Source organism: Miscanthus floridulus, chromosome 4 (assembly GCF_019320115.1).
Source record: "Miscanthus floridulus cultivar M001 chromosome 4, ASM1932011v1, whole genome shotgun sequence".
Taxonomy (NCBI): Eukaryota; Viridiplantae; Streptophyta; class Magnoliopsida; order Poales; family Poaceae; genus Miscanthus; species Miscanthus floridulus.
The window spans coordinates 3499792-3526130 of NC_089583.1; the positions used below are offsets into that span (position 1 = coordinate 3499792).

At 44.3% G+C, this 26339-nt stretch overlaps 2 protein-coding genes across 2 annotated transcripts; both read left to right on the forward strand.

Annotated features, from left to right (window-relative positions):
* The first annotated feature begins 3352 nt into the window (after nt 1-3352).
* On the forward strand, nt 3353-8107 carry LOC136550809 (uncharacterized). Its single transcript, XM_066542395.1, has 7 exons — nt 3353-3887; nt 3989-4084; nt 5173-5213; nt 6208-6319; nt 6734-6814; nt 7500-7710; nt 7855-8107. The coding sequence occupies exons 1-6, from the start codon at nt 3633-3635 to the stop codon at nt 7563-7565; spliced, it is 651 nt and encodes a 216-aa protein (XP_066398492.1). The 5' UTR covers nt 3353-3632; the 3' UTR covers nt 7566-7710; nt 7855-8107.
* A 9340-nt stretch (nt 8108-17447) lies between these two features.
* Nucleotides 17448-19791, forward strand: LOC136550810 (putative F-box/FBD/LRR-repeat protein At4g00315). The gene is made up of 3 exons (XM_066542396.1): nt 17448-18551; nt 18661-18804; nt 18962-19791. The coding sequence occupies exons 1-3, from the start codon at nt 17487-17489 to the stop codon at nt 19400-19402; spliced, it is 1650 nt and encodes a 549-aa protein (XP_066398493.1). The 5' UTR covers nt 17448-17486; the 3' UTR covers nt 19403-19791.
* Nucleotides 19792-26339: the final 6548 nt, after the last annotated feature.

Genomic DNA, 26339 nt, shown 5'->3' on the forward strand with positions numbered 1-26339 from the left:
CATTGTGCACCCACTCAAGTTTATCATATTTGTCTTTAAGCTCTTTCTTGGAGAATTTGAGCTCCTTGAGTTTGGATGATATAGCATCATTAGTTTCTCAAAGCTCATCATTAGTCTTTTCCAATGTATCACACTTAGCTAAGAGTGAATCATTTTTAGCATCAAGCTTTTCATTTGTAGCTCTACTCTTTCTAATGATCTTAGTGTATTTTCTTAATATTTTGACAAGATCATCATATGTAGGTGAGTCATCATCATCGCTATCGCTATCATCATCACTAGCATGTTCATCATCACTACTATCATCACTTTTAGTTACCTTGCGTTCACCTTTGGCCATAAAGCATAGGTGTGTAGAGGATGATAGCGATGGTGGCGGTGAAGATACCAGATCAATAGCAATGGCGGCCGCCTTTTCATCGTCACTATCTTCATCGGATGATCCACTTGATGAATCTATGTCCATGAGCCAATCACCGACAATGTAGGCCTTTCCACCTTTCTTCTTCTTGTAGAAGTCCCTCTTTTTGCCATCTCTCTTCTTGTATGGCTTGTTCTTTTTCTTCTCATCTTCATCTTCATTGCTTGAGTCATCTTTCTTGCCCTTGTTCTTATTCTTGAACTTGTCTTTCTTGGGCTTTGTACATTGATGAGCTAGATGTCCAAGTTCGCCATAATTGTAGCAATCCATCTCGGAGATTGGCTTTCTTCTTGAGCTAGTGAAGAACTTCTTCTTCTTGCCGTCAAACTTGATGCCACTCTTGTTTAGCCTTTTTAGCATCTTGGCGGTCTTCTTCACCATGAGAGTAAGGCTTTCTTCATCATCTTCATCATTTGAGCTCTCATACTCAAGTCTTGATTTGTCCTTATCTTGGCTAGCTTTGAATGCTAAGTCCTTCTCTTTTTTCTTTGTAGAGGATGAGCCATCTTGTGGGGTGATGTGCATGTACATCTCATGAGCATTGATCTTTCTCAAGATTTGTGTCGGTGTAGCGGTAGAAAGATCATATTGGTGTAGCACGGTCACAATATGGCCATATTTGTCAATGGGGATGACACTTAAGATCTTTCTCACAACGTCGGATGACGACATTTGAGTAAGTCCAAGCCCATTGACTTTCTCTACAAGAACATTCAAACGTGAATACATCTCATTAGCACATTCTTTGAGAAGCATCTCAAATGAATTTAGCTTTTTAATCACAAGATGATAGCGTTTCTCACGCTCACTCTTAGTTCCCTCATGGAGCGCACAAACGTCCGACCATAGTGCATGTGCGTCTTTATGGTTCCTTACGCGGTTGAACACATCTTTGCAAAGACCTCTAAAGATGGTGTTGCGAGCCTTTGCATTCCATTTTTCATAGTTCACTTCATCGCCTTGAAGTTATGCGGGATTCTTAGGTGTTGGGAACCCTTGAGAGGCGGCTCTAAGTATTCCAACGTCTAGAGCTTCTAGGTATGCCTCCATGCGAATTTTCCAATATGGAAAATCATCCCCCTCGAAGATAGAAGGAGGTCCATCCCCATGAGACATCTTACTCTAAGCGGTTAAGCTTAAAAACATGAGTACGAGACTCTGATACCAATTGAAAGGATCAAGATGCCCAAGAGAGGGGGTGAATTGGGCTAATTCTAAATTTTCTTGCAATAATCAAATCCTACGGATAGCCCAATTAACCCCTTGTGCCTAGAAAAGTGTTTCTATCAAATTAACGCACAAAAGACTTGCAACCTATGTTCCAAACTTACTCTAGCATGACAATTCTATGAATGTAAAGACAAGTATTAAATTGCTCAAAGTAAATACTTAAAGTAAATGCTCAAAGTAAATGGAGAGAGAAACGCGGCGATGTTTTACCGAGGTATCGGAGAGTCGCCACTCCTCACTAGTCCTCGTTGAAGCACCCGCGCAAGGGTGTAGCTCCCCCTTGATCCGCGCAAGGATCAAGTGCTCTCTACGGGTTGATTCTTCGACACTCCGTCGCGGCAAATCACCCAAAGCCGCTCACAACTTGAGTTGGGTCACCCACAAGCTCCGCCGGGTGAACACCAAGCTCCCAATCACCACCAAGCCGTCTAGGTGATGGCGATCACCAAGAGTAACAAGCACGAACTCTCACTTGACCATGCGAAGCCTAATGTGAAGATGGATGCACACTTGTCTACTCTTGATTCACTAATGAGGTTTCACTCTTGGATTCTCAAATCACAAACACCTCACTAGGACCTTGCTCTTCTTGGCACTCACAAACTTGTTTCTCAGCTGTTGAAATAAGCAAAAGTACCTCCACACACGAGTGGAGCTTCTATTTATAAGGCAGCCTGAAAAACGAACCGTTATGAGCTTCTGCGGGGTGACCGGACGCTCCGGTCATGCTGACCGGACGCTCCGGTCAGTTCAACCCACGCAACAGTTTTCAAGTGATGACCGAACGCTGTCAGGGTCCGGTCAGTAATGACCGGACGCGTCCGGTCGCTCTTGGATGCTTACTGTACTCGACCGGACGTTGGATACTCAGGGTCCGGTCAGTATTGACCGGACGCGTCCGGTCACACTTTCTCAAGTCTGGACCCTTACTGGAGTCGACCGGACGCTGGCCCTCAGCGTTCGGTCACATTGACCTTTCAGCGTCCGGTCACACCAGACTTGTTCTCCTCGGTCAAATGAACTGACCGGACCCTGCGGCCAGCGTCCGGTCGCACCGGAGCCAACGTCCGGTCAGTATTTGACCCTCATTCACTTCCAACTCTCGATCATTTGTGAATGAAGTTTGCTCCATGAGATCAAACGGCTTCATAGGAGCTACCTAGAGCTAGTTTTAAACAAGTGTGCACCACACCTAACTCACTAGACTCAACTAGATCAAGCTACCCGTCCATACCCCCTTAATAGTACGACCAAAGGAAAAACAAAGTCCTAAACTAATCTAAGTGTCTCTCCAACTCCAATCGACACTTAGAAGTAGTCATACTTAACCTTGTCGTCCATCCTTTGAAAACCGAAACGATTTTCATCGTAGGGGCATGACCAACTCGATTGCCCAATCGATCTCCATTACCATGACCTCACTTAATTGCCTCTGCAAAACACACGTTAGTTATAGTAATATTGTATTGTCATTAATTACCGAAACCCTACTAGGGGCCTAGATGCTTTCAATCATGAGACGAACGTTTTAAGCCTAATTAGACCATGATTAAACACTAATTGCCAAATAAAAACAAAAGTGCTACAGTAGCCTAAAATCCAAAATTCACCCAACTAAACACCCTCTGATACCTTGTACCAACAGGCATTAGCGCTCGTGCAGTGGCCACGAGGCGAGCTCCCATCGGCTCTCCCCACTCCACCTCACCTCCTCACGTGTCCAACGTCTGGCCCCACGCCCTCACATTCTCTCACTCCCCTGCACCAGGTCCACCAGCACCGCAAGCTCCAGCCACCCAGCCAGCCCGTCTCCGTCCGTGCGCGCGGTCCACGGCAAAAACGCTTCGTTCTCCTCCGCTGCCCTTTATGCGCCGCGGCTGCCACGGCCCCCACCCTCCCCGTCGATTCCCCCCACGCCACTCGCCGTCCCGTGTTGGGCTCACCGAATCCAAGCCCACCGGAAGCGTCCAAACCCTAGCCCATGGCGAATGCGGCCTCCTCCGCGTCGTCGCCGGGGGCCGGGCCCTCCTCCTCCACCTCCACCTCCTCGCCGCATGCCAGCGGAGGCGGGGACGCGCACACGCCACGGCAGCGGCAGGGCCGGCCCGTGCGCGCCGGCTCCGACCCGATCCTCATCGTCTGCGGCTGCTTCAGCGTCGTCACGGCCGCCACCGCGCTGCTCTGCGTCGCCGTCAACGTCGTCTCCGCCGTCCAGTCCTTCCGCGCCGGCTCCGACGTGCGTGGCCCGCACGCCCCAGTGCTACTTTCCCCTTCTCCTCGTCGTCGCCCGCCCGCCCTGGGGGCTGCTGATTCGTTTGTTGAATTGCCCCTCCGCAGATATTCGGGGGCATATTCCGGTGCTACGCCGTCGTCTTCTCGCTCTTCGTCGCCGTCCTCGAGACCGAGTGGGGCTTCATCATCCGCTTCTGGAAGGTTGGTTGGTTGCTCCGCTTTCTGTCTCCGCCGTACAACCTACCGCTGGCTTGATTTGGATTGTGAGATACCGCGAATTCGTTGTGGTGTTGTTACCGACACGACAGGATTATTCAATTGCAGCCTGCTTGGTTGCTATCTGACTGATTGTGGAACTTTAGGTGATGTATACAATTCTACACAATTTAGTCAGGCACTTGGTACTGGTAGACTGCACTAAAGCAGTGAGCTTAGTATGCTACTCTGCTTCTCTCGTTACTGTGTTTGATATGAACATTTCCGTTCATTTGATATGAGTTGTCAATTGGAGCCTGATTGGTCGCTATCTGATTGATTTTGAAATGTTAGGTGATGTACAATTCTACACAATTTAGTCAATCGGGGCACTTGGTAGACTGCACCACTGTAGGGAGGTTTCTAGTAGTTTGCTACTCTGTTTGCCTAATTACTGTAAAAAGGGGCGTACCCAGTGCAGAGAGCTCCCGCTCTGTGCGGGGCCTGGGGAAGGGTGTCAGTGGCAAGCCTTACCCTCGCCTGTGCAATGCGAGGAGACCGCGACTCGAACCTGGGACCTTCCGGTCACAGGCGGTAAGACTCTGCCGCTTGCACCAGGCCCGCCCTAATTACTGTGTTTCATATAAAACATTTCCAATCATTTTGGTTAATTTATAAATCTTTAGTCAGTTAACATTTGCACTATCCTATTTGAGATGCTGCACATGTCTGATTTCTATGTGTAGTGCAACATAGGATTCGTTTTGGTTCAGTTTCCATGTCATGCTTACGATAATATTATTTGCTTCGTGTCAAGGAGCATACGGATGCCCAGCGTTTCACAAGATTTTAGGCAACTATTGTGTTTACCATTTATCAAAAAAAAAGTTGTGTTTACCAGGAAAGATAATTTTTATAAGTTTATTAGGTAGCAGTTTCTTCTGTTATGATGTTTTCATAATCGGCTTTTTACTGTTTCAGTCAATAAATGCATTTTGGTCCTTAGGTTCTGCAAATTAGTGAGGCTAGCTTAGTATTTTCTTGATTTTACTGCCTCGTTGATTTAGTGATGCCTTTAATTGTTATGTGATCAGATATTTGAATACTGGCCTGCACGGGGAATGCTCCAGATCTTGTAAGTATTCTTTATGACCATATGTTTCTGTTTCCTCTAATTTTGTTTCCAAAACTCGGCAATCAATCTGTGTATATTCATTTCAATGCACAATTGAGTAAACCACTTATGCTTGGTGCTCATCCAAATATAGGAAGTGTTTGTTATCCTTTTTTCTTTGGCAAGTAATACAACAAAATAGGCATCAGAGAAAGTTACAGATGTGACAGTGAGGCATTGATTTGTATTGTTCAGTTTAGTTGTTTTGTGAAATAAAAATTTATTTGCTTCCAATATCAACCAAAAACTTGGTTTCTCCATAAACCTGGACCAAGATTTGATGAGCAACAATGATCTTCATACATACATTAGTTTGGTATTAAGGCTAGTTCTGTGTTAATGTCAGTTGTGAGCAATTCCAACATTCATACAGTATTTCATCACTCTTATGCCATGTAAGTGCTATATCAATGTCAGTTTCATTCTTCTGTGGATGCATTATTATCCTCACATGTTCAGACCTCTCCTATCATTGTTAGCGTGCGCTGTTGTGAGAATACTTTTCTGGTTAATCGAATGTGCAATATCATCTTGGTTTTTCCTGAACCATGAAATGTCTCTCCTTTAATTCTAGGTTTTCGAAACATAACATAGTTTTCGACCTGGGTGATTACAAATGAAAGAATAATGTTACATGTACACACTTGGTTCGATGTTTGACAATACTGGGATGGAAAATTTTGGCAATCCAGTGTCCGGACCATAAGCTCAGAGCAATACTCTTGTTATCTAGCTTCTGTTAACCGGATTGACCTCTCCACATTCACATTACGTGCACCAAGTACTTGTGTCAATTACATGCAGCTGCATAACTGTTGAGATCATGAGCATTTTAGATTTTAAATTCCTTGCCTGCAAGAAGTGTCAAGAATACTGAGATTTGTTCTTGCACATGCTGAATTGTTCACATTCCTATTCCTCTGTTGATTTCCACCCTTTTTTTCGTTCCTGGCAGTGTTGCTGTCATGACGAAGGCATACCCAAGTATTGAAAGGAATGATCTGATTTTGCTCCAGGAGATTGCTAGCTACATGCTTCTTGCATGTGGAGCTGTCTATGTGATCTCGGTAATAGAAAATTTTGGATGTTCATGTGTTGAAAGACTGTAACTGCATTAATAATTCTGAAAGTTTGGGCATAACAATGTAAAATGGCTAAACATTAAAGCTCTTAGGACATTGATGCATTTATAATTTTCAGTCATCTTTGTTGGGGAAAAGTAGTACAGTTACTACCCAACCTGATTTCACAGGCTGCATAGCATTATGAACCTGTTGAATGCTTGTAGCACAGGCTAAAAATTTTAATACAAACACTCCCCAAAATATTATCATGATTATTCATGAAGTCCCTACCAGCTGTGTCTATCATAGGTTCATACCGCAGTATGATCTTATGATGTTATGAAACAAATTGTCAACATTGCCTTCTTTTATTGCATCGTCACAAATGTAGTTAACTGGAAAACTTTGAATATGTAGGGGATATTGTGCATTGGTGTCCTAAAACGTTCTAGGCAGCAGAAAGCGACATCACGGGATCAAGCAATCAAGGATCTGCAGGTAAGTATTCATACTTTTAAATGTGATAGCATGAAATCCAGTGATTGGATATTTCTGTGTTTTGGCCCATTGTCTTTCAGTCTGTAAGACCCCCTTTCTGCAGCTTGTAACTAAACTTACTCAGTGTGGCTTAGTTTGATCTTCAGTAGTTCAGTTACTCCACTTTTAGTGACTGCCATAAGATTATTCTTTTCCTGCAGTCCTGCTTGTTTTGCTTCCCATGGATAGTTCAGGAGAATCTGTAGCTGTAGCTTAAAACCAATTGTAGCTCGTTAGAAATATAAAAACCTGACTTATATAAAGATGGTGCCCCCTTTATCCCCTCAAAACAGCTGATCACCCTGTTTTGCAGTGTTTATCTTTGTTTAATTTAGAATACTATGTTATAAGTATTACCGAGCCATATGGCATCAAGTAAAGTATGTGTTCACCAGGGAACTGCTTCTGTTTTCTAAAAGAAAGTATACACAGCCAGACAGCCTGCAAAAAGGAAAATGAGGCTATAGACGACTATTCTTTTGTTGTTCATAGCCAGGCACTGTCTATTGGATAGTGTATTGCCAAAATCACTGCTTAGTTTTGATGTTAAGGGTACAGCCTAAATGGTACAGGCATAATCTGTGTTGTGTACACCATCACTGCCAGCTCATCTTTCCGCTTTTCCTCAATCTGTATGGTGTTTCAGGAGCTGGAGAAACGGAGAGAAGAACTTGAGGCCTTGTTACATGCTGAGCGGTCCGAGTTGGTCTGAAGGCTGACCACAGTGATCTAACAAGTTCTCTTCCAGTGTAGATAAATGTTTTTTTCCCCTGACGATAGCATACTGCTTGGTCCGGGCCATGAGTCATTCATCAGAAGTCACTTTGTTGTAGTGTATCTTCTTCTTTAGATCCTCTGTAAGTATGGATTCTTTGTTATGTTTATATCAAAGTTAACAGATTTGAAACTTATTATCTCTATTCTATTTTGCAGTTGCATGTTCCTCATATTTGACAGTTTGCATCATAGTGACATCTATCTTTTTTTTATTACTGATACAGGATCACAGATGTTTCTGTTGTTAATTAACGTCATGCTTTTAACGGTCAGGCCTTGCAGCTATCCTCATGGTTTCAGCTGAGTTGTGGGCTTCTGGTTTCAGAGCATTGTATTGATTTATCGTATGGGAATGTGTTGTTTCAGTTAGATCACAGCATGAGTTTGATGTAGAATGCTGACCTGCTGTTAAGCTTGTCTTGTATGTATTGCTGAATAATTCACCTGAATTTTACCCTTAATATTTGTTTTGACAGATGCACTGTAGTAACTCAATCCTAGCGCTATAAGTATGACATGTTTTCCTGTATATTATTTTCCCCAATTATTAGTGGGTGCTAAAATATTCTCATTTTCTATTAGAGGAACATGTTCTCATATACTTTCTCCGTCCCAAATTATAAGATATTTTGGCATTTCTAGATTCAGAGCTTTTACAATGCATCTAGACATAATATATATCTAGGTGCATAGCAAAAAGTTATGAATCTAGAAAAGTTAAAACGTCTTAGAAAAGCTAAAACGTCTTACAATTTGGAACGGAGGAAATAATTCTTATCTAAACCAAATTTGATGGCTGGCATCCGGTTCCTGTGAACTTGATCCAACGGCACATGGTCTACCCTACCCGACGCGATGGATCTGCCGAGCGACAACCTCCTGCTGTTGTCGACGCCACCTCTCCCTTGTTCGGCGCAGCTGGCCCTCACGGCTTGATGTTTCCCCGGCGTGGCAGCCCTGGCCGTTCTTGGCTCTTCGCCGGTGCGGGGGCGTGTGGGCCCTGCCTCCTTGCGTGCGCTGCCTCCCGCCACCGGCTCTCGTCTATTCAGCATGGGCAGACCTCTCCTAGTGGGGGCGTAGCTCTGCCCAAGGCGACGCGGTGGCCTTGCCCAGGCGGATCTCCCGACACCGCCGACACACCTCCCTGTCACGAGTTGGCTGGCCGAGTTCATCCGAGTTCGTTTGTGATGGAGAAAGAGAGGATGACTATGGGTCATATATGTCATTCTCTCCTATAATGGATTTGGGTGGCTTTGTTTTAGATAGTGCTGCCGGAGAAAACATCAAAAACTTGGTATTATCCTGATGGTTGGCTACCTAAACAGAAAAGTATGAGTCTATTTTAGGTAGCGTTGCTAGAGATGCTCTTATGCCTTACGTTGATGGTGTGTTTAATTTGGTCGACCTTACAGCTTTTTCAAAAGATCTTTCTTCCGTGATTTTGTCATGTCAGGATCTGTCAATCCCAAGAGGAAAAAAAAACACCACTAGAAATATCTAGGCGTGCATCTTTAGTACCATCCAAAATGTCAACCTATTTGGTTGTGCTTCACAGCAAATGGTTTACTTGGTTTAGCTATCTCAATTTCTTCCTTTTGGCTTTTGACTATGAAGAGGTAGCATGTATAAACCTGACAAAGTAACTATGCACTTTATATGGAATTTTCCCATCGTTATTAGACCCCAACAAATAGATCAGTTGAGAACAAAGACTCACGACAATTTCAGTTCATCAGAGATTGAGTTACAGGGAAAGACCATTTGCTTATGGTTTTGTCGTAAGTTCAAGAGGGAGGGACCCACCCACTGTTCTCTGACTGCCAAACCCTTAGCAGTGAATGATGTGAAATGATTCCTCACGCGGAGAGAATAGCAAAAACACCTTTAGTGCCGTCACCACAAGGATAGCTGAAACTCACTTTCGCTATGAATCGAATGGATGGCTATGGAGGTTTTGCTGTAAGCTCAAGAGGGAGGGACCCACTATCTCCACTCAACCCAGTACTGTGGTGGCAGTCTGAATCTCACGTACAGGGTGTTCGGCTGGTATGAACCGGCTGGTGCCGGAAACCAGCTGGCACAGGGAAAACCAGCCAGTACACATGCAGCCAACAGCACACCCAGCTCATTTCAAACACATGGCGCCAACAGCACATCCAGCCCAGGCAAAAAAAAAAAAAAATGGCGCCAACAGCTCTTCCATTCAATGGCGCCAAACCCAGCATCCATTCAAATAAAAATACAACATCTTGAATAACAGTCAACTTGGGGGCTACTAACAGTTCATTAGAAGCTAATCCATTACAAGTTCATTACACATAACTGATGCCTGCAAGCACTTATACAATAGTTCAAATTACACACAACAATTCAAATTACAATTCTTGCTCACAAATCATATAGACTGCAGGTTTCACAAAAATGAAGACTCGAATTCCGTCTTCTTGCCACCTCTGTCCTCCAAGGCAGGCAATCAACATTCCAACGAGATAGAGAACTTGCAGGAACCATGGCCTGAAGGAAATCAGGAGTAAAACAAGAATCCATGAGCACGACGTGTTAACCGATCAAGATGCATGGCACAAACAAGATGCTCAATTGGTTGCAAGGAAAGAACTGAGCAATGCATTATGATTGCAAAGGTGTTTGTCGAAGAACTGAGCAATGCATTATCACTGCTTTGTGACCCAACCTATGCAATTGCCACAAATGGTTTACATCTTATATTTCATGAACAATGTATGCTTAGCAAGTAGCGGTATAATTTCCAAACTTTAACATGGGAACAATAAACAAAACCTTTAACATGTCCATGAAAAGATGCTAATTATGTTCAGCAGATTCAGGTCATTGTAATATAGCAAAAAAAAACACACATGCAAACACAAACTACAATGTTTCAATTAATGGCTACCACTGCCAAAGCCAAGGTAGGATTGGTCGAAAACTAAGTCAAACATGCATCTAATTTACCGTGGTGCCAAAAAAACAACTCAAAACAACCTTGCATTTAGACAGACTTGTTTTCTCAAGGACGAGATAATTCCTTTGGATGTAGCAGCATATTCCACCCACTGAACTATGATACAATGAACATGCGTGGATAAACACATGCCTGTCTGTACTCAGTAATGCCCTAAGGACGAAGAGAGCAAAATCCCAGAAATGTAATTACTTTTTATATGAATTACCATTATGTACAAGAAATGCTAGGATAATTTTATATAATTATGGACAAAAACATATTACATTGAGTAAAGTCACAATGGCAAACAAACATGACAGTGGCAAAAAACAAAAGAGCTGGTACACTCAAAGATGATACATTGATAAAGTAAAGGTTAACAGTCCACTTGGGTACGTCAATGATAACAAAGATTTGGCAAAACAAAGCACCCATATTTTCCACTTCTTTTAATAGACTTCATTTCACCCAAATTCGTATCAATGCAACAAACAGGAGAATATTCACACTCACAAACACAACATAGTTGATAGTTAAATGGGCGCTGCCTCATGTTGAAAAGTAACATATACAAGAACCACGAATAATGCACCACCTATCAACACTGGTAACTAAACCTTTAACCCCCTCTTTAGACATGCATTCGAATCGAATTAATTAAACCATGAAACACCGAAAGTGTACAAAATGCAACTACACAGCCAAAAAGGAAACTATTCACAGAATGAGGATCACCTTTGCAAAGTAGCCTATGCAGCACCACAAGTGTCTCCTGGGCAACCTAAAACAAAAGAAGAACCCATCCTATATTAATGGCCACTAAGGGCAGCTGAAAGGTCCTTGTTTGGTTTTGGTAATTGAGTGACAACCTAGGTGGACTAATTGTGTTTATGTGAGATACACAGGTGATTAGTCCACAGGTACATGTGTGTGAGCAACATATGCCATGAAGGTGAAAATGGCTTGGAGATGTTACAAAGCTCACACATGTGATGATGAAGGAGCTTAAATGCACATGAGACATGACATTGAGTCATGTGATCAAGGTGGAGAAGATCAAGACAAGACTTGGCTTGATGGACCGGTTGCAAGCGTGAAGGGCAAGTCAAAGGCTTTGGAGTGATGGACCGCGTGGCGGTGAAGCTTGAGCAAGACTTGGCGCCGATGGACGATGGCAACGGTGAAGAGCAAGTAGAGTTAAGATCAATGAACCAATATGATCATGTGATGATATGAAGTGGATCATATCATTGTTGATCGTGTTGGTGCATGTGTTGCATCGACATTGAAGGAGATGGAATGGAATGCGCAAGGCAAAGGTATAACCTAGGGCATTTCATTTCACCGGTCATAGGTGTGTAGAGAAGTTTATGACCGGGTTTAGGATAGATGGCCGTACTATCAAGAGGGGCAAACTTGTTTGCATATTGGTCATCTAGTGCCACTCGAGTGATCTAACTTTGCATTGTCGCTAGGATCGAGTGGGGTGGCAAGTTGAGTGGCTAACATCCTTTGGGAAATGATTGTGAAAATGCTAACACATATACACATGGTGGTGTACACTTGGTGGTGTTGGCACATTTACAAAGGAAGTGGTGTTTGCAGGGTTGAGATGGGTTTGGGTTGGCGGGATTCGGCGCTTTCGCGAAAATGGAATGCCTATTTTCTATTGCGCCGGATGCAAATTCTTGTGGTTAGCACACTTGAGCAAGGGTGAAGAGAATGGAGAAGATGCTGGCGTCGGTCAACTGACCGGACGCTGGATCTGAATGCACCGGATGTTGGCAGGCTACGTCCGGTCGCGCTGACGTGGAGTGTAGCAGAAGCTGGAGTGTGATCGGACGCTGGCTGCGTCCGATCGCGTTCGATCGGACGCGTCCGGTCATGCTTGGGAGCTTACTGGAAACGACCGGACGCTGGGGGTCCAGCGTCCGGTCAGTTGAAGTTGCTGCGTCCAGTCAGGTCAAGTGACCGTTGGAATCGGGACACGTGGTCGTCTGCGAGCGACCGGACGCTGAGGTCCAGCGTCCGGTCAACACGACCGGAGTGTCTGGTCGGCCCGACCGTTGCCCAGTGAAGGGGTAACGGCTAGTTTAGCCCTTGGGGCTATAAATAGAAGTGGCCTTCGGTCATGGCTGGTGCTGAGCACCTCAAGGGACTTAGTGTCCATGCTTGTGAGTATTTGGGAGCCCTCCATCACACATATACTTGATAGTGATCATCCGATTGTGTGCGTGAGCGATTCTAGTGCGATTGCATCGTGAGGTTGCATCGAGTGGCACTAGGTGATCGAGTTGCAAGCCGGTGGTGCTTGTTACTCTTGGAGGTTGCCACCTCCTAGACGGCTTGGTGGTGGTCTTCGTCGAAGCGCGCAAGAAGCTTGTGCGGCGCTCTAGAGAAGTGCTTGTGAGGGGCATTGTGCTCGCCCCGCGGGAGCCGCGAAGAGCAACTCTAGTAAAGCGTGTCATTGAGCTACCCTCACTCAAGGGGTAGGTTCTTGCGGCGCCCGACGTGCGGGCTTAGCGAGTGATGCTAATTAGCCGCCGAACCACCAAGTGAGCGGTCGACACAACGGGAACTAGCGTGTTGGCAAACACGTAAACCTCGGGAGAAAAATCATCGTGTCAACCTTATTCTTCCCATTGGTTTGCATCCCCATTACACAAGCTTGCCATTACTTTTATACATATTAAGCTTGTGTAGTTGCTCTTGTAATTAGATAGCTTATGTAGCTTGCTAATTACCTTCTTGCTTGTGTAGCATAGAAGTAGCTCCCTTGCGTGGCTAATTTGGTTTTAGTAACCTTGTTAGTCACATTGCTTAGTTTGTGTAGCTAAGTATTTGCGCTCTCTAATTAGGCATTGGTTGCCTTATTATTGAGCATTGCTAGTGAGCTTAGTTTTCTTTGTGCTTTTGCTTACTAGCATGTGTAGGAGCTCCCTTGTTGCTTAAAGTACTAGTGACATATGTTTGTGTAACCTTGCTCCTAGAATTGTTTAGGAGAGCTCTAGCTAGCCCGGCACCTTTGTTGCATAATTGTTATCTTTGCAAGGTGCTAGTGAACATATATAGTGGGGTGTAGTCTTGGCTAGACCGTTAGTTTAAATTCCGCATTTGTATCGGTTAGCCGACGCGTTTAAGTTTTAGAAAAGACTATTCACCCCCCCTCTAGTCGCCATCTCGACCCTTCAGCAGCATAACCCAGTCTTTATGAATGGCACAAATACATGGGATGACACAAATTACCTTTGTTGCATCATTGCCCCTAGAGAGCCACATATATGTACTCCCTCACTAATGACATGGTGGAATTAGCATTGATCTGAACCCAATCCGACGGTGGGTATGTAGGCGAACCAACTCCAATCTCATGATTGCGTAAAAAATTGTGCAATACAAAGCATGACATAATAATCATCTTTTGCTTTTCCCTATGATAGAACGGTACTCCATTCAATATGTGCCAACGGGCTTTGAGAACCCCAAATGACCTTTCAACGACATTATGCAGGCTTGAATGAGTGAAGTTAAATTTCTCTTGTCTAGATAATGTGTCCATGTCTACACCCCTAAAATCATCCAGATGGTACCTTGTATTTTTGAATGGAGCCAAGTAGCCAGTGTCCAGCGCATATCCAGCGCCCACCAAATAGTAGCGTCCACGAACAAGATTTTCTCAACATAAAGCTAAATTTGCCACAAAATCTAAATCACTGCCAATATTGAAAGGGATAACATTAAGTAAAAGGGAGAACAATAAATTTAGATTTAACTGGCCTTATTGACTACTGAATCTTTCTGTAAATTTAAGCATGTTTAAATTGTCAGGCTCCTCTTTGGTGCACCCCTCACAGCTCCCACTGGTGGCACATTCTCCTTGTTGCTTGACGGTAACAGGGCCTGTCAAGCCAGCGGCTTGACAACACCTTTCCACAAGCATTCTATTGCTAAGCATATTCCTTCAACAAGTGTGAATGAAGACTCCTTGAGCTAGCATATTCCTTCAAATTCTTACATATGACACATGGACAGCACATGAAACCATCGCGTTTGTTTGCCTCGGCCACACGTAAGAAAGAATGCACGCCCTCAATGAACTCTTAGGAGCGACGATCAGCATTGTACATCCAATATCGTCTCATCTGCATTACATAACATACATACCATATTAAAACCTAGAACATAATTAGTTAATTATACGACATGCATGCCACCACACAAGGTATTAATTTATGAAAGTCTCGCTACAATGTAGATAATCCCAACTATCACTAAAAAACTAAAGCTAAAATGCACTTCAGCAGCATAAGGATTTCGCGACCAATCCCAACTAAAATAGACAAATCATGCGTTTGTTCAACATCTATGGGCTTCTTCCGCAGAATCACTGCCTCATCAGCCGCCGTAACCGCCTGTGCAAGAGAGTTTTGCACGTGTTCAACATACTCTTTCTCTCAGTACCAGCCTAAACATCCAGTGCCATCCCACTGAAATTAATCATCATGAAAATAAGTATAAATTAACCATAATCATCAAATGCGACAAAATAACTCACATTGCGATCCGGACACTTGTAGAAGATACAGCCCTTGTTGGGACACTCCTTCCTCACCCGGTACTCCATCACAATCTTCTCCTCACACTTGCCATATGCAATGAGAGAGAGGTCCGGCCTCAGTCGCTTTGTAACCCGATGAGAGGCTGAGGACCCGGAAGTAGTTGCCATCTACTCTCTATACTTATTTTTAATATAATATAAATTTCTCATTTTATAAACAAATAAAATTAAAAAAAACTCTAAAATTCTCTATATCTCTAAAGCATGAAGTGGGCTATGCATGCTAGAAATGAAAGGTCAATACTAGTTTTGAATAACTATTTTAACCTTCCTTCATCCAAATATACAAACTTTAAAGTGATTTTGAGCTTAAATGGCTTACAAATAAAAAAAAATCTACCATAAAAAACCCACATATATCTAGTCCACAAAATGAAATAAGCTACCGATGAAACATGAGAGTATAAAGTTGGTAACCTTTAGAACCAAAGAATCGATGGAGGAATGGAAGAAATCTTATGATCACCGAAGAAGAGAGGCCGGCGATGAAGCAAGAACACTGAGCTCGAAGTGGCTTGGACTCGGGGAGGAACAAGGGGTATATAGGAGGGGAACTGTAGTCCCAATTGTATACAGAAACTAGGACTAAATGTTCTTTTCTAGTCCCGGACGGAGCCTCCAGCCGGGAGTAGACTTTTACTCCCGGTTGGAAGTACAAACCGGGAGTAAAAGTGAACCTTTAGTCCCGGTTGGTAGCTCCAACCGGGACTAAAGGTCCCCTGCAGCAAAAGCCTGCCGCAGTAGCCGTTGGGCAGGGACCTTTAGTCCCGGTTGAAGCTACAAACCGGGACTAAAGGTCTGTCTACTCCCAGGCACGGAAAATACCGGGACTAAAGCCAAATTTCGAGGTGGGATCAAAGGTCGTTTCTCTACTAGTGCAAGAAGCTGATGCATGAGGCTTGGGATGTCACAATGAAGATCCAGTGCTTGGGTGTGAACCATGTCTAGACGAGTGCATAATCGTGGTCAAGGAGTTCTGAACAATCTTGTTCAAGGAGGGTGACTACGTTGTTCACTTCTCGATACGTCAGTGCAGGCTTGTCATGAACTTTGAAAGCCCTTTGGTTTTAGTAATTGAGTGACAACTAGTGGACTAATGTTTTCAATGGAGATGATTGAGCTAGGTCCACACAAGGAGTTGAGCAGGGCTAGGAGCATGGTGAAAGTTATCATGACAATGATGCAAGTCCTCAACCTTGGAGAGAAGAGAAAGAAATGGAGTTAGGAGCAAGCCTAAAGGCAAAGGTATATCAATAGAACTTTGTTTTTGCCGACCAATGTGCAATAGAGTGCACGATCAGGTTTAGAATAGACTCTTGTAATAATATTAAGAGGGAAACTCTAAAGCGGTTATGGTTGTCTAGTGCCACTTGGTGATATGCATGTGAATTAGACATAGTGACGGGGTTAGGAAGAAAGTGAAAATGCTTTGAAAATGTTTGAAAAAGCTAACTCATGTGCTTAAGGTGTTTGTGGTCCTTTGGGACAGGTAAATATCTCAAGAATCAAAAGCTTTTAGTTTAGACTAAAGACTTTTTTTTTATCTTAGATCGTGGACTTTAAAAATTTTCAACTTAAAACCACCAATGTGGAATTTGGTGGCGTCATCTGATTTTTGATAATTTCAAATATTAAATACAATTCCGAGTCTAAGTTGTACCAAGACGGCTTTCAAATAAAAACATACGAGTAAATGTTAATATTTGTTAGATTTAATTTTTGAAGCTGAACAATTGGCTATTAAAAAATTACAAAATCAACTAAAAGGTACAAGTAGTTCTTTCACAAAAGGTACAAGGTTATTAATCACTCAATGCTGAAAATACAAGTAATTCTTCTTTCCAAAATTCGTTGAAAATGCCACTGCATCTTTAAAGATGTAAAGTTACCTCCATAACCATGTTTTCTGTTGCTTTATGTTTCATTTCTTACATCTAACACAACAATAGTTCATTTCACACGGCGAAAATGTACGAGATCCTAATGCTTGTATCGCCTTATGTTTTTCTTTAATCTTTTTGCTCCCTTAAACTAACTTATCGAAATGGTTTTTTGAATGAACAAGACGTTTCCAGTATAAAAGACGAATTTATGAAGCCTGCTTTTGCACAAAAATAGCCTTGTGGATCGTCCAGTGCGTGATGGGCCTGATAGCGGTTGGTTTGGACATTTGGCCCAGCAACGCATGACCCTAGATACTTCCCTGCCACTCCGATCTAATCCACGCGTGGCTGTGCCCCTCCACTCCGCTCCGCTCCAGCGCGGCGGCGACCATGGAGGAGCAGCAGTTTCTCACGAGCATGGGCGTTAGCGTGAGCAACATGCGGAGCCACCTCCAGCGCGACGGCGTGGACGTCGACGTTCCCGACCCGGTGATGCTGGGCGCGGCCATGTTTCTCACGGCTGCGTACGACGCCATCCCCAACCCACCCGTGTCTCCCGCCGCGCCGCTCGCCTCCGCCGTCGCCGCGCAGGCCCCAGCCGACGGCGTCGACCGCATCAGCCTCCTCCCCGACGCGCTGCTCCGGATCGTCGTGTCGCGCCTCCCCGCCAAGGACGCCGCGCGCACCGCCGCGCTCGCCACGCGCTGGCGCGGCCTCTGGCGCTCCGCGCCTCTCGCCGTCGTCGACGCCCACATTCTCCCGCGCTGGATCTCGGCCGACCACATGATGCCCGGAGGCGAAGACGCCCTGTCCAGGGCCGTCGCCGTCGCGGTGTCCCGCGTCCTGGACGCGCACCCGGGCCCGTTCCACTGCGTCCACCTCTCCCGCTGCCACATGGCGTCGCACCAGGCCGAGATCGAGCGCTGGCTGGAGCTCCTCGGCGCCAAGGGCGTCCAAGAGCTCGTCTTTATCAACCGCCCGTGGCCGCTCGACCACCCTCTTCCACGTGCGCTCTTCGGCTGCGCCGCCATCACCCGCCTGCACCTGGGCTTGTGCAGGATCCCCAGCACCGTCGGGCTCCCGCGCGCCACGCGCTTCCCCCACCTCCAGGAGCTTGTCCTCAGCACGGTCGTCATCGAGGACCGAGACCTCCACTTCCTAATCGACCGGAGCCCTGTCCTGGAGGTCCTCACCATCACCACAAACCTGACCGGGAAGGCTCGAGTCCGGCTGATCAGCCGCAGCCTGCGGTGCGTGCAGGTGAGGATGTCTGCCCAAGTGGACATCACTGTGGTGGACGCTCCTCGTCTGGAGAGGCTGCTCATGTGGATGTTATCACCTGCCATAACCGGCAAGAGATGCTCAAGGATCAAGATTGGCCACGCACCCAACCTGTGCATGCTGGGACATTGCCAGCCGGGATTCGAACTGGAGATTGGCAACACCATCCTCAAGGTCCTAGTTTCAGCTTTTGCTTGTATATTTGTGTCAATAGAGTGTGCCATTTTTTGTTCTGATCTAAATTTCTGTTCCGGTGCTTTTTATTGCACATTTTGCATTGCAGGTGGGTACTAAAATGACCCCAAGCACCATGGTCCCAAGCGTCAAGATCTTGGCTCTGGAGGTGGGATTTGAAGTCCGCAATGAAGTCAAAATGATGCCTTGCTTTCTCAAATGTTTTCCCAACGTGGAGACGCTCCATGTCTTTGTAAGACTTGCCAGCCCTATCTCGTTTATTTGGCATCTAGCATTAATGGCACCAAAGCCAGCTTGCTAGCTTGTTTTAATAGGTTCTAGTTGTGTAACTATTGACTCAGAACAATAGTTAACTGACCTATCTATGCTTTGATTTGATCCGAATGCAGTCAGTGAATGATGACTCCAGTGGCAAGGTTGATCCCAAGTTCTGGAAGGGGAAGGAGGCTGGCTGTATTGATTGCGTCCAGAGGCATGTGAAGAAATTTGTCTTCCAAGAGTTTCGGGGTAAGAGAAGTGAGCTAGCGTTCCTCAAGTTCATTGCTGAGAGAGCGCAGGTCCTAGAGAAGATGGTGGTTATGGTGGCCTCAAAATGTTTCTCTTCACCAGATGCTGTCAATGCCAAGCTGAAGCCTCTGACTTCTGCAATATGGGCCAGTAAAGACTGTAAAGTGATTGTCGTCAAGAGTCCATCCTCTGATGGGGCATCCCCTGCTTGGTCTTTCAAAATAGCATCTAATTTTTCATGTAGAGACCCTTTTGATCTTCTGACCGCTAATGCTGAGCTCTACAGTGGTGCTTTTGTGCTTCAACATTCCAGCACTCTCTGAGTCTGCAGCCAACAACACGCAAGCTAAGCCAATGAAGATCGGGAAGGTTTCTGGTAGTATGATCGATGTAGGTGTTGAAATTAATTAGCAGTACTATTTCTCTTGCAAAAGCCTACTGTTGCCTGGAATTCTTTCTATCTGTGTGACATCAGCTGATATCTGCACTTTATTCTGATTTCTCTAGCAACATGTGGCCTTTTTTTTTGTGATACTATATTCAGTTCTGCAAAATTTGTTTCCGGATGTTTGTGGGAGTAATGGATATTTGGATAAATCTAAGCTTAACTATTGTGGTAGCCTCCGGCACTGGGTCTGCCCCTAAGCTTAACTATTGCTTCCTATCTAACTAGATTCCTGTGGAGAATTTTTTGAATCAGACATCCTGTATCCAGATTTATTCTGCCACAAGTTTCTTATATCATGCATTTATTGAAGCTAGGTTGATTAATTTTCCATGCATTTATGTTGTGATGTCGGTGTTCCTTAATTTGGTCAAGGCTTATATCAAAACTTTATGTTACCTTGCGATACGACAATGTAGTGTGTTTGTCCCCTTTTGTTCCTCTTGGTATGATACTTAGTCTGATACTAATGTTTTCCTATGTCATTTGCTTATGGCTACCATAGTTACAGATCTGTACAGTGAACTGAAACATGTTTACCGTGAAACTGCTGCATATGTAGTTTGCTGGCTCTGTGCATCCACAAGGCAGAGGTTGGCTACTGTATTCCAATTTCTAAAAAGAAATGGTTGCAGGAAGTGGATGAATGTGAAATCATTGGTTGCTTTGTTAATTCATTATTTGTGTAGTCCAGAGTCAGTCAAGTTCACATTTAAAAAATGCATTTTGCCATTGTTTCATGACATACTAATTTCCATCTGGAATCCTGCTTGATCTTTCACATTTCTTTGCAAGCCAATTGTCATAAGAGTTATCTATGTGCCGTTTTCCTGGTTCATTCTACAATGAATCCCATGATATTTCACAGCTGTCAAGTGTCACCGTCATATTGATTTTTTTTTTCATGATCATGTTGTGGCCCTGTGATAGCGATGCTAAATCTTTTATTCTTCTACTTTCAACTTTCAAGTGCATGAGATACATGGACCTGCTTAACCAGTTGCCGAGCCTTTTTTATTCCTTTTGCAGTTTTGCTTTGCATTAAATATTTAACCTCGAGTCAAATATTTTGGTTTGCCGTAGTGCAAAGCGCCAATGAGTAAAGACTGTGTTGTTCGTAAACTCAGGGCCTAGTCTCTGAGTTTTCTATTCAAGACTGTCAAGTCCTAAGACTTGTAAACAAGCTGTACAAGCTTCAAATTGGGTTCGTGTGACATTCAGAAGGTTGTAGGTGACAATCAGAACTTTCAGTTGAGATGGACTGGTGAACTTTCAGATGTTTGACAGAACTCAAAGACAATTTGGAAGTCACTGAGATCTTTAATTTTGAATAGATGAATACCAATTCAAGAACCGTGCACCACTGTAGTCATTTTTCTTTTCCTTTTCCTCTAACACATGGTTTATACTGCCGTATGTCCCTAGCCTGGCTGCAAGGCTGTTGGGTTCGTCCGTTTGTTTTCTCTAGCTGCCCGAACCATGTACGTCTAACCACTTACAATTTTCATTTCAAGCCAATGATTCAATTGAGTTCCAATAGTTTCAGCTGAAAGCTTAGAACTTTTAAGCAAGATCCAAAATCGTTCAACTTCGAATCAAGAGCTACTTATGGAGGTAAAAAACCTTTTGCTGCGGATCACGGACTTCCAAAATAACCACCAAAGTGGAATTTTGTGCTCAAGTGATTTTTTTTAGTTTCAAATATAAAACGATTATGATACTAGGTAGGATTGAGACGGTGGGGCGATGGTGGCGGCAGCTATGTCGGTCAAGCATAGCGTAGAGTAGAGGTTGATACGCGCCAATGAATAGCTGCTGAAGCCTGAAGGCCAAGCCCAATCGCTCGATGTCTCTTTGAGCGAACGTGTGCTACGCTGCGCGTGAACGCGTTGGGCTACTCACTGGCTCTCGCTGTGGTGGCTGTCAACTAAAAAGTTCGGTTTCCTAAAAGAAAAAACTAAAAAAGTTCGATAAATTCTTTAAAAAACTGTACCAGTAATTGGTGGAGGATATAGTGAGGAATCCCTCCATGCTCAAAAGACCCTAGAGTTTTAATTGTTTGGTGTCATTGAATTTTTTTTTGCTTCTCTCTCTTTTTTAAAGGGTAATTTGTTTTATCAACGATGTGTGGGTTCTGTAGGCTTTATTGCCACTGGTTTGTTTTGAGAGTGTTTGTTTCCAATTAAAAACGGATTTGTGGTCGTTCCACCGCAAAAATCGAAAAATCCCACCAAACGCCTTGCGAGAATTGACGATTCTTTTCATGGTGCGAGAAACAACCACCGTGAGAATGAACTACCACTCATGTTTTCTGTGCCATGGGCAGGAGTCCATGGTCACGGGCGGTAGACCGCGCGGCCACTAAACTATGGTAGACTTTGTATGTGCAGTTTCTGCTGATTTCGGCTGATTTAATAGTATTCTGTGTGAGAGAATAAGTTGAAACAAGCTGAAACAAGCTGTGAATGGAGCAGCCGAACACTCACATTAGTATCCATATGAAATGTACCATATCCAAATCCATAGATATGGTATCCACATCCGGACACTCAAATGTGGATATTATGATGTTGATATCCCTTCAAATCTTATCTGAAATATCTGTAACCAAATCCAAACAAGAGGTTACTGTAGTTATCCGTAGGTATCCAGTCTGTTTACACCCCTAGTGTTGGGGATTATTTTAATTTTTCTACTTTTTATCTTTTAATTTTTTTCTGTAGAATATATACCACTTGAAAAATTCCCATAAAGAATCGAGGAATCATGTACTGCCAACTTAATCGTCAAATCCATATGGACCTCCTAAAGAGTGAAGAATGATGTATCGCACATTTAATCGCCAAAACATATGTTCCTCCTAGTCTCCCACTCCGTGGTGAATTTATTTCACCCTCTGAGTGGGTGATTTATTCCTCAACCACGAAGTACAATCTAAAAGTCCATAACTTTCTTATTCGACCATGGATGTAGAAAAAATATATAAAGGGGGCTTGACCCGGTGGAGCTATAGGAGAGAGAGAGAGCGCAACAATAGGGTGAGAATATGGAAGAAGAGAGGAGAGAGAGATAAGTTGAGATGAAGACATGTCAACTATTTTTTGAAAGAGACTTCAATTTTTTGCAAAATTTATAGAAAATAGAAATAAAAGAATGTTGGCATGGGTTTATGACGGTGAAAGAAGGCCATTTATATGAGCAGTTGATAGAAATGCCGGCACCCAAGAAAGAAAAATGGGCCGTTATGGGCCATCCAAGCTTCACATGGAAATCAAGATGGGGACGCTGAGCTACCTGTATCGGTTTAGCCACTAAAGTCCTCCATTGCACTTCCTCGGTTATGCCTGTTCGGGCCCATGGCCCACAAGAAAGAGTCATGTACGCTTTCTCAATTAGGATAGCTTTTGGGCTAGCATCCCATAAGAAGACAAAACGAATGAAGAGATCCTAGGAAGCAACAAGACCTCAAAGGAAAAAAATGATTAAAGCACACAAAGGAAATAAATATGAGTTAATAGATAATAAGAAAAAATTGTCCTACAAAATAGAAATCAAATATTTTTTCTATGAAAAAAATTATATAAAAACATTGTGAAGAATGTTCTAGCTTGAAAATAAAAATGTTCCGGTCTAAATAGCAAGTATTCTAGAACTTCTAGACAAAAGTAGCTTAAAAAGATGATTCAACTTTAAGAGAAAAAACTTCTAAATTGTTTTTTTAGTTTAGGAGGAAAAAATGTTTGTTTTGGTTGTTACGCTGAACTGAGACAGGCTGAAGCCGGTTCTTGTTTGGTTTCGTGGATTTTTCTAGCCTGGGCGTGCAAACTGAGTGAGGGGGGGCGTCCGTGTGGGCCGCGCGCTGGCCCAGCTAAGCCAGGCTCGGCAGCCACCGAATCCTGCGTGCCCCTCCAACCAGGCCGTGGGCTGCATCTGCACGCACGGAGCTAGGCCGTGAGCGCAGCGCAGGCAACCAAACAAAACTTCTTGCAAATTGGAATGGAAAGAGTAAATAGAAAAATGATAGGTAGCGCTCTCCATGTGAAAAAGAATAGAAACATAAGAAAAAGTAGAAAAAAGAACCAGCATCACCAAGAAATAAAGAAACTCACCAAAAATTAGCAAATGCGCCTATATCTTTACGTCTCCACCTTGATGACAAAATAATTTATACAACGTTTAGACCTACAACAATACATATGAATATTTTACTAATTATTTTGGACCCAAAATGGTTCCAAAGGAAAAAAAAAAATCATAAATTACCAACTTTTAGATCACATTATGCTCGACAATTTTTTGTATAAATTTATCTTAAACCTAGTTCATATGAAATAGTTATGATCTTTTTTAAATGATGTGCATTAGGTGGATAAATTGCCCCTTCAGAGATTAACTCATATAAATCATCCATTGAATGAGCTTATCATTTCTCAAACCCCTCATCTTCCTCCTATCAGTGTGGGAGCACGCGGGCTTAACCCAACTCAAAGTAGACAACATGAGCAATAGACAACATTTTTCAATTTTTTTGGGGGAGTTGAAAATTTCGGAGCTTCCAGTATATCTCACACTATCATCTAGCCCACTTTTTTTTTTCTGAGAGCATTTCTTCCATTTTAATTTATTTGGTAGCCCGAATGGGCATAATATAAATTTCTATGTATACCATTTATAGGAGGACTAAAAAAATTACCCTTTTTGGTTCTATTAAAAATGCTACGCGTACAAGATGCATACAATACAACTATCATCGATCATCTATATCTATATCTATATCTATATCTATATCTATATCTATAATCATAAATCCCACTATAATTCTATCTTGACATGCAAGCCATCCACTATCACATCATTCACTAAAATTCATTGCGATCCTGTTGCCATGGCATGTATTGTACCTGATGACCCCCCAATCACTAGTAATTGACAACAAGAACACTATGACCACACATGCCACCATGGACCACAAGAATGTAGATACATCAGGGCTAAATCATAGATAAAGTGGGTCGATTAGTGAGCGGGAAAAGAGTGGGGGCTGTCACCACCACTAAAGGCCGATGGCAGCGACTGCCAACAATGCTGGGTACAGTAGCAATGAAAGGCTAGTGGAGATCTCACTTCACCGCTCTGTTCGCTTGAGCTTATTTGGCTGATAAGCCATGACTGAAAGTACTGTTGGTTGATTTGGTGTAAGAGAAAAATAATGTTCGTTGGCTAAAAAAGTACGGCTTATAAGCCAAACAAGCCCAAGCGAACAGGGTGCACACTCTCCAAGTAGCTAGTAACCAAATGACAACCAAAGCTATATCGAATGACCAAAGATGGCTCAAAATTGCAAAATGCTACTACCGCATGAAATGCTACTATCACTACTGAAACTAGGAGGCACTCGGCAAAGCTCCAAAAACACTCGGCAAAGGGTTTGCCGAGTGTAACACTCGGCAAACACAACTTGGCGTAGGTTTTAATGGCAAAGAGCTGTTTGCCAAGTGTCAATCGTCGAGCACTCGGCAAAGGCTTCGACGAGTGCCCCAAAAACACTCAGCAAACATTTTTTGAAAAAAATAAAAAAAACAAGCACCCTGCTCCGTCGGCCACCACCACCGCCCATGCCACTGCCTCCACCACCGCCGGCACGCCGCCGGGGAAGGAGGGGTTGCCGGGGAAAGGAGGGGGCGCCGGATCTGCGCCGCCACGCCTCCGGGAAAGGAGGGGCTGCCGGGGAAAGGAGGGGCGCCAGATCCGCGTCGCCACGCCGCCGGGAAAGGAGGGGGCGCCGGATCCGGGGAGTGGGCATCGGATCTGGTGAGGGGGGGCGCCGGGGAAAGGAGGGGCCGCCGAGGATGGAGGGGGCGCCGGGGAAAGGAGGGGCCGCCGGGGAAAGGAGGGGTCGCCGGGGAAGGAGGGGGCGCCGGGGAAAGGAGGGGCCGCAGGGGAAAGGAGGGGCGGTGGATCCGACGAGGGGGCCGCCGGGGAAAGGAGGAGCGGCCAGGAGAGTAGGAGAGGGAGGCGGCGCCGGCGGGAGGAGGGGCGCTGGGGGCCGGGAGGAGAGGGGGCGCTAGGCGCCGGGAGGAGAGGGGAAGAAGGGGTGGGGACGGGAGCGGGGTGGGGCGCTGGTGGGTTAAGTAGGATATTTTTTGTTTGCCAAGTGTCCTAGATCTGAGCACTCGGCAAAGTTTTTTTTTCATTTTTTTCTTCTCCTTCTTTCCTAGAAAAAAATATTTTATTTCTTTACCGATTGCAAAAAAGAAAACACTCGGCAAACCCTCTCTTTGCCGAGTTTTTTTTGACACTCGGCAAACCTCCTCTTTACCGAGTGCTTTTTTTGCCTAGTGTTTTTAGTGCAGCACTCGGCAAAGAACTTGTTCGCCGAGTGCCCGAAGGAATACATTCAACAAACATAAAAACACTCGGCAAATTTGACATTTCCGGTAGTGTATCATTCTGATTCAACAAACTTTTTCACAGCCCGTTGTGCTATATTGTTACTCTGGGAGTGGTCACCAGGGTGAATACGAGGAGACAAGAAGAAGAGTAAGATTTTGTGTGGAACACACCAATCGCCTCCATTATGGTGTCCTCTGCTGCGATATCGTCTCTCTCCTGCCACTTGAGACCACAGTGTCCCGTGTTAGTCATCTCTACAAGCCCCTGTCGCCTGTGCCGCCCCTCTAGTCGTGGGATCTCCTGCATCCTTTGCATGCATGCACCCGGCTCTATCCACTGCTTATATGTCCCCATGGACTAATTAATTACTCTAGTAAAGCTTGGTGACCGCTCCATTGTAGTCATGGATGAATGGCTCCGGT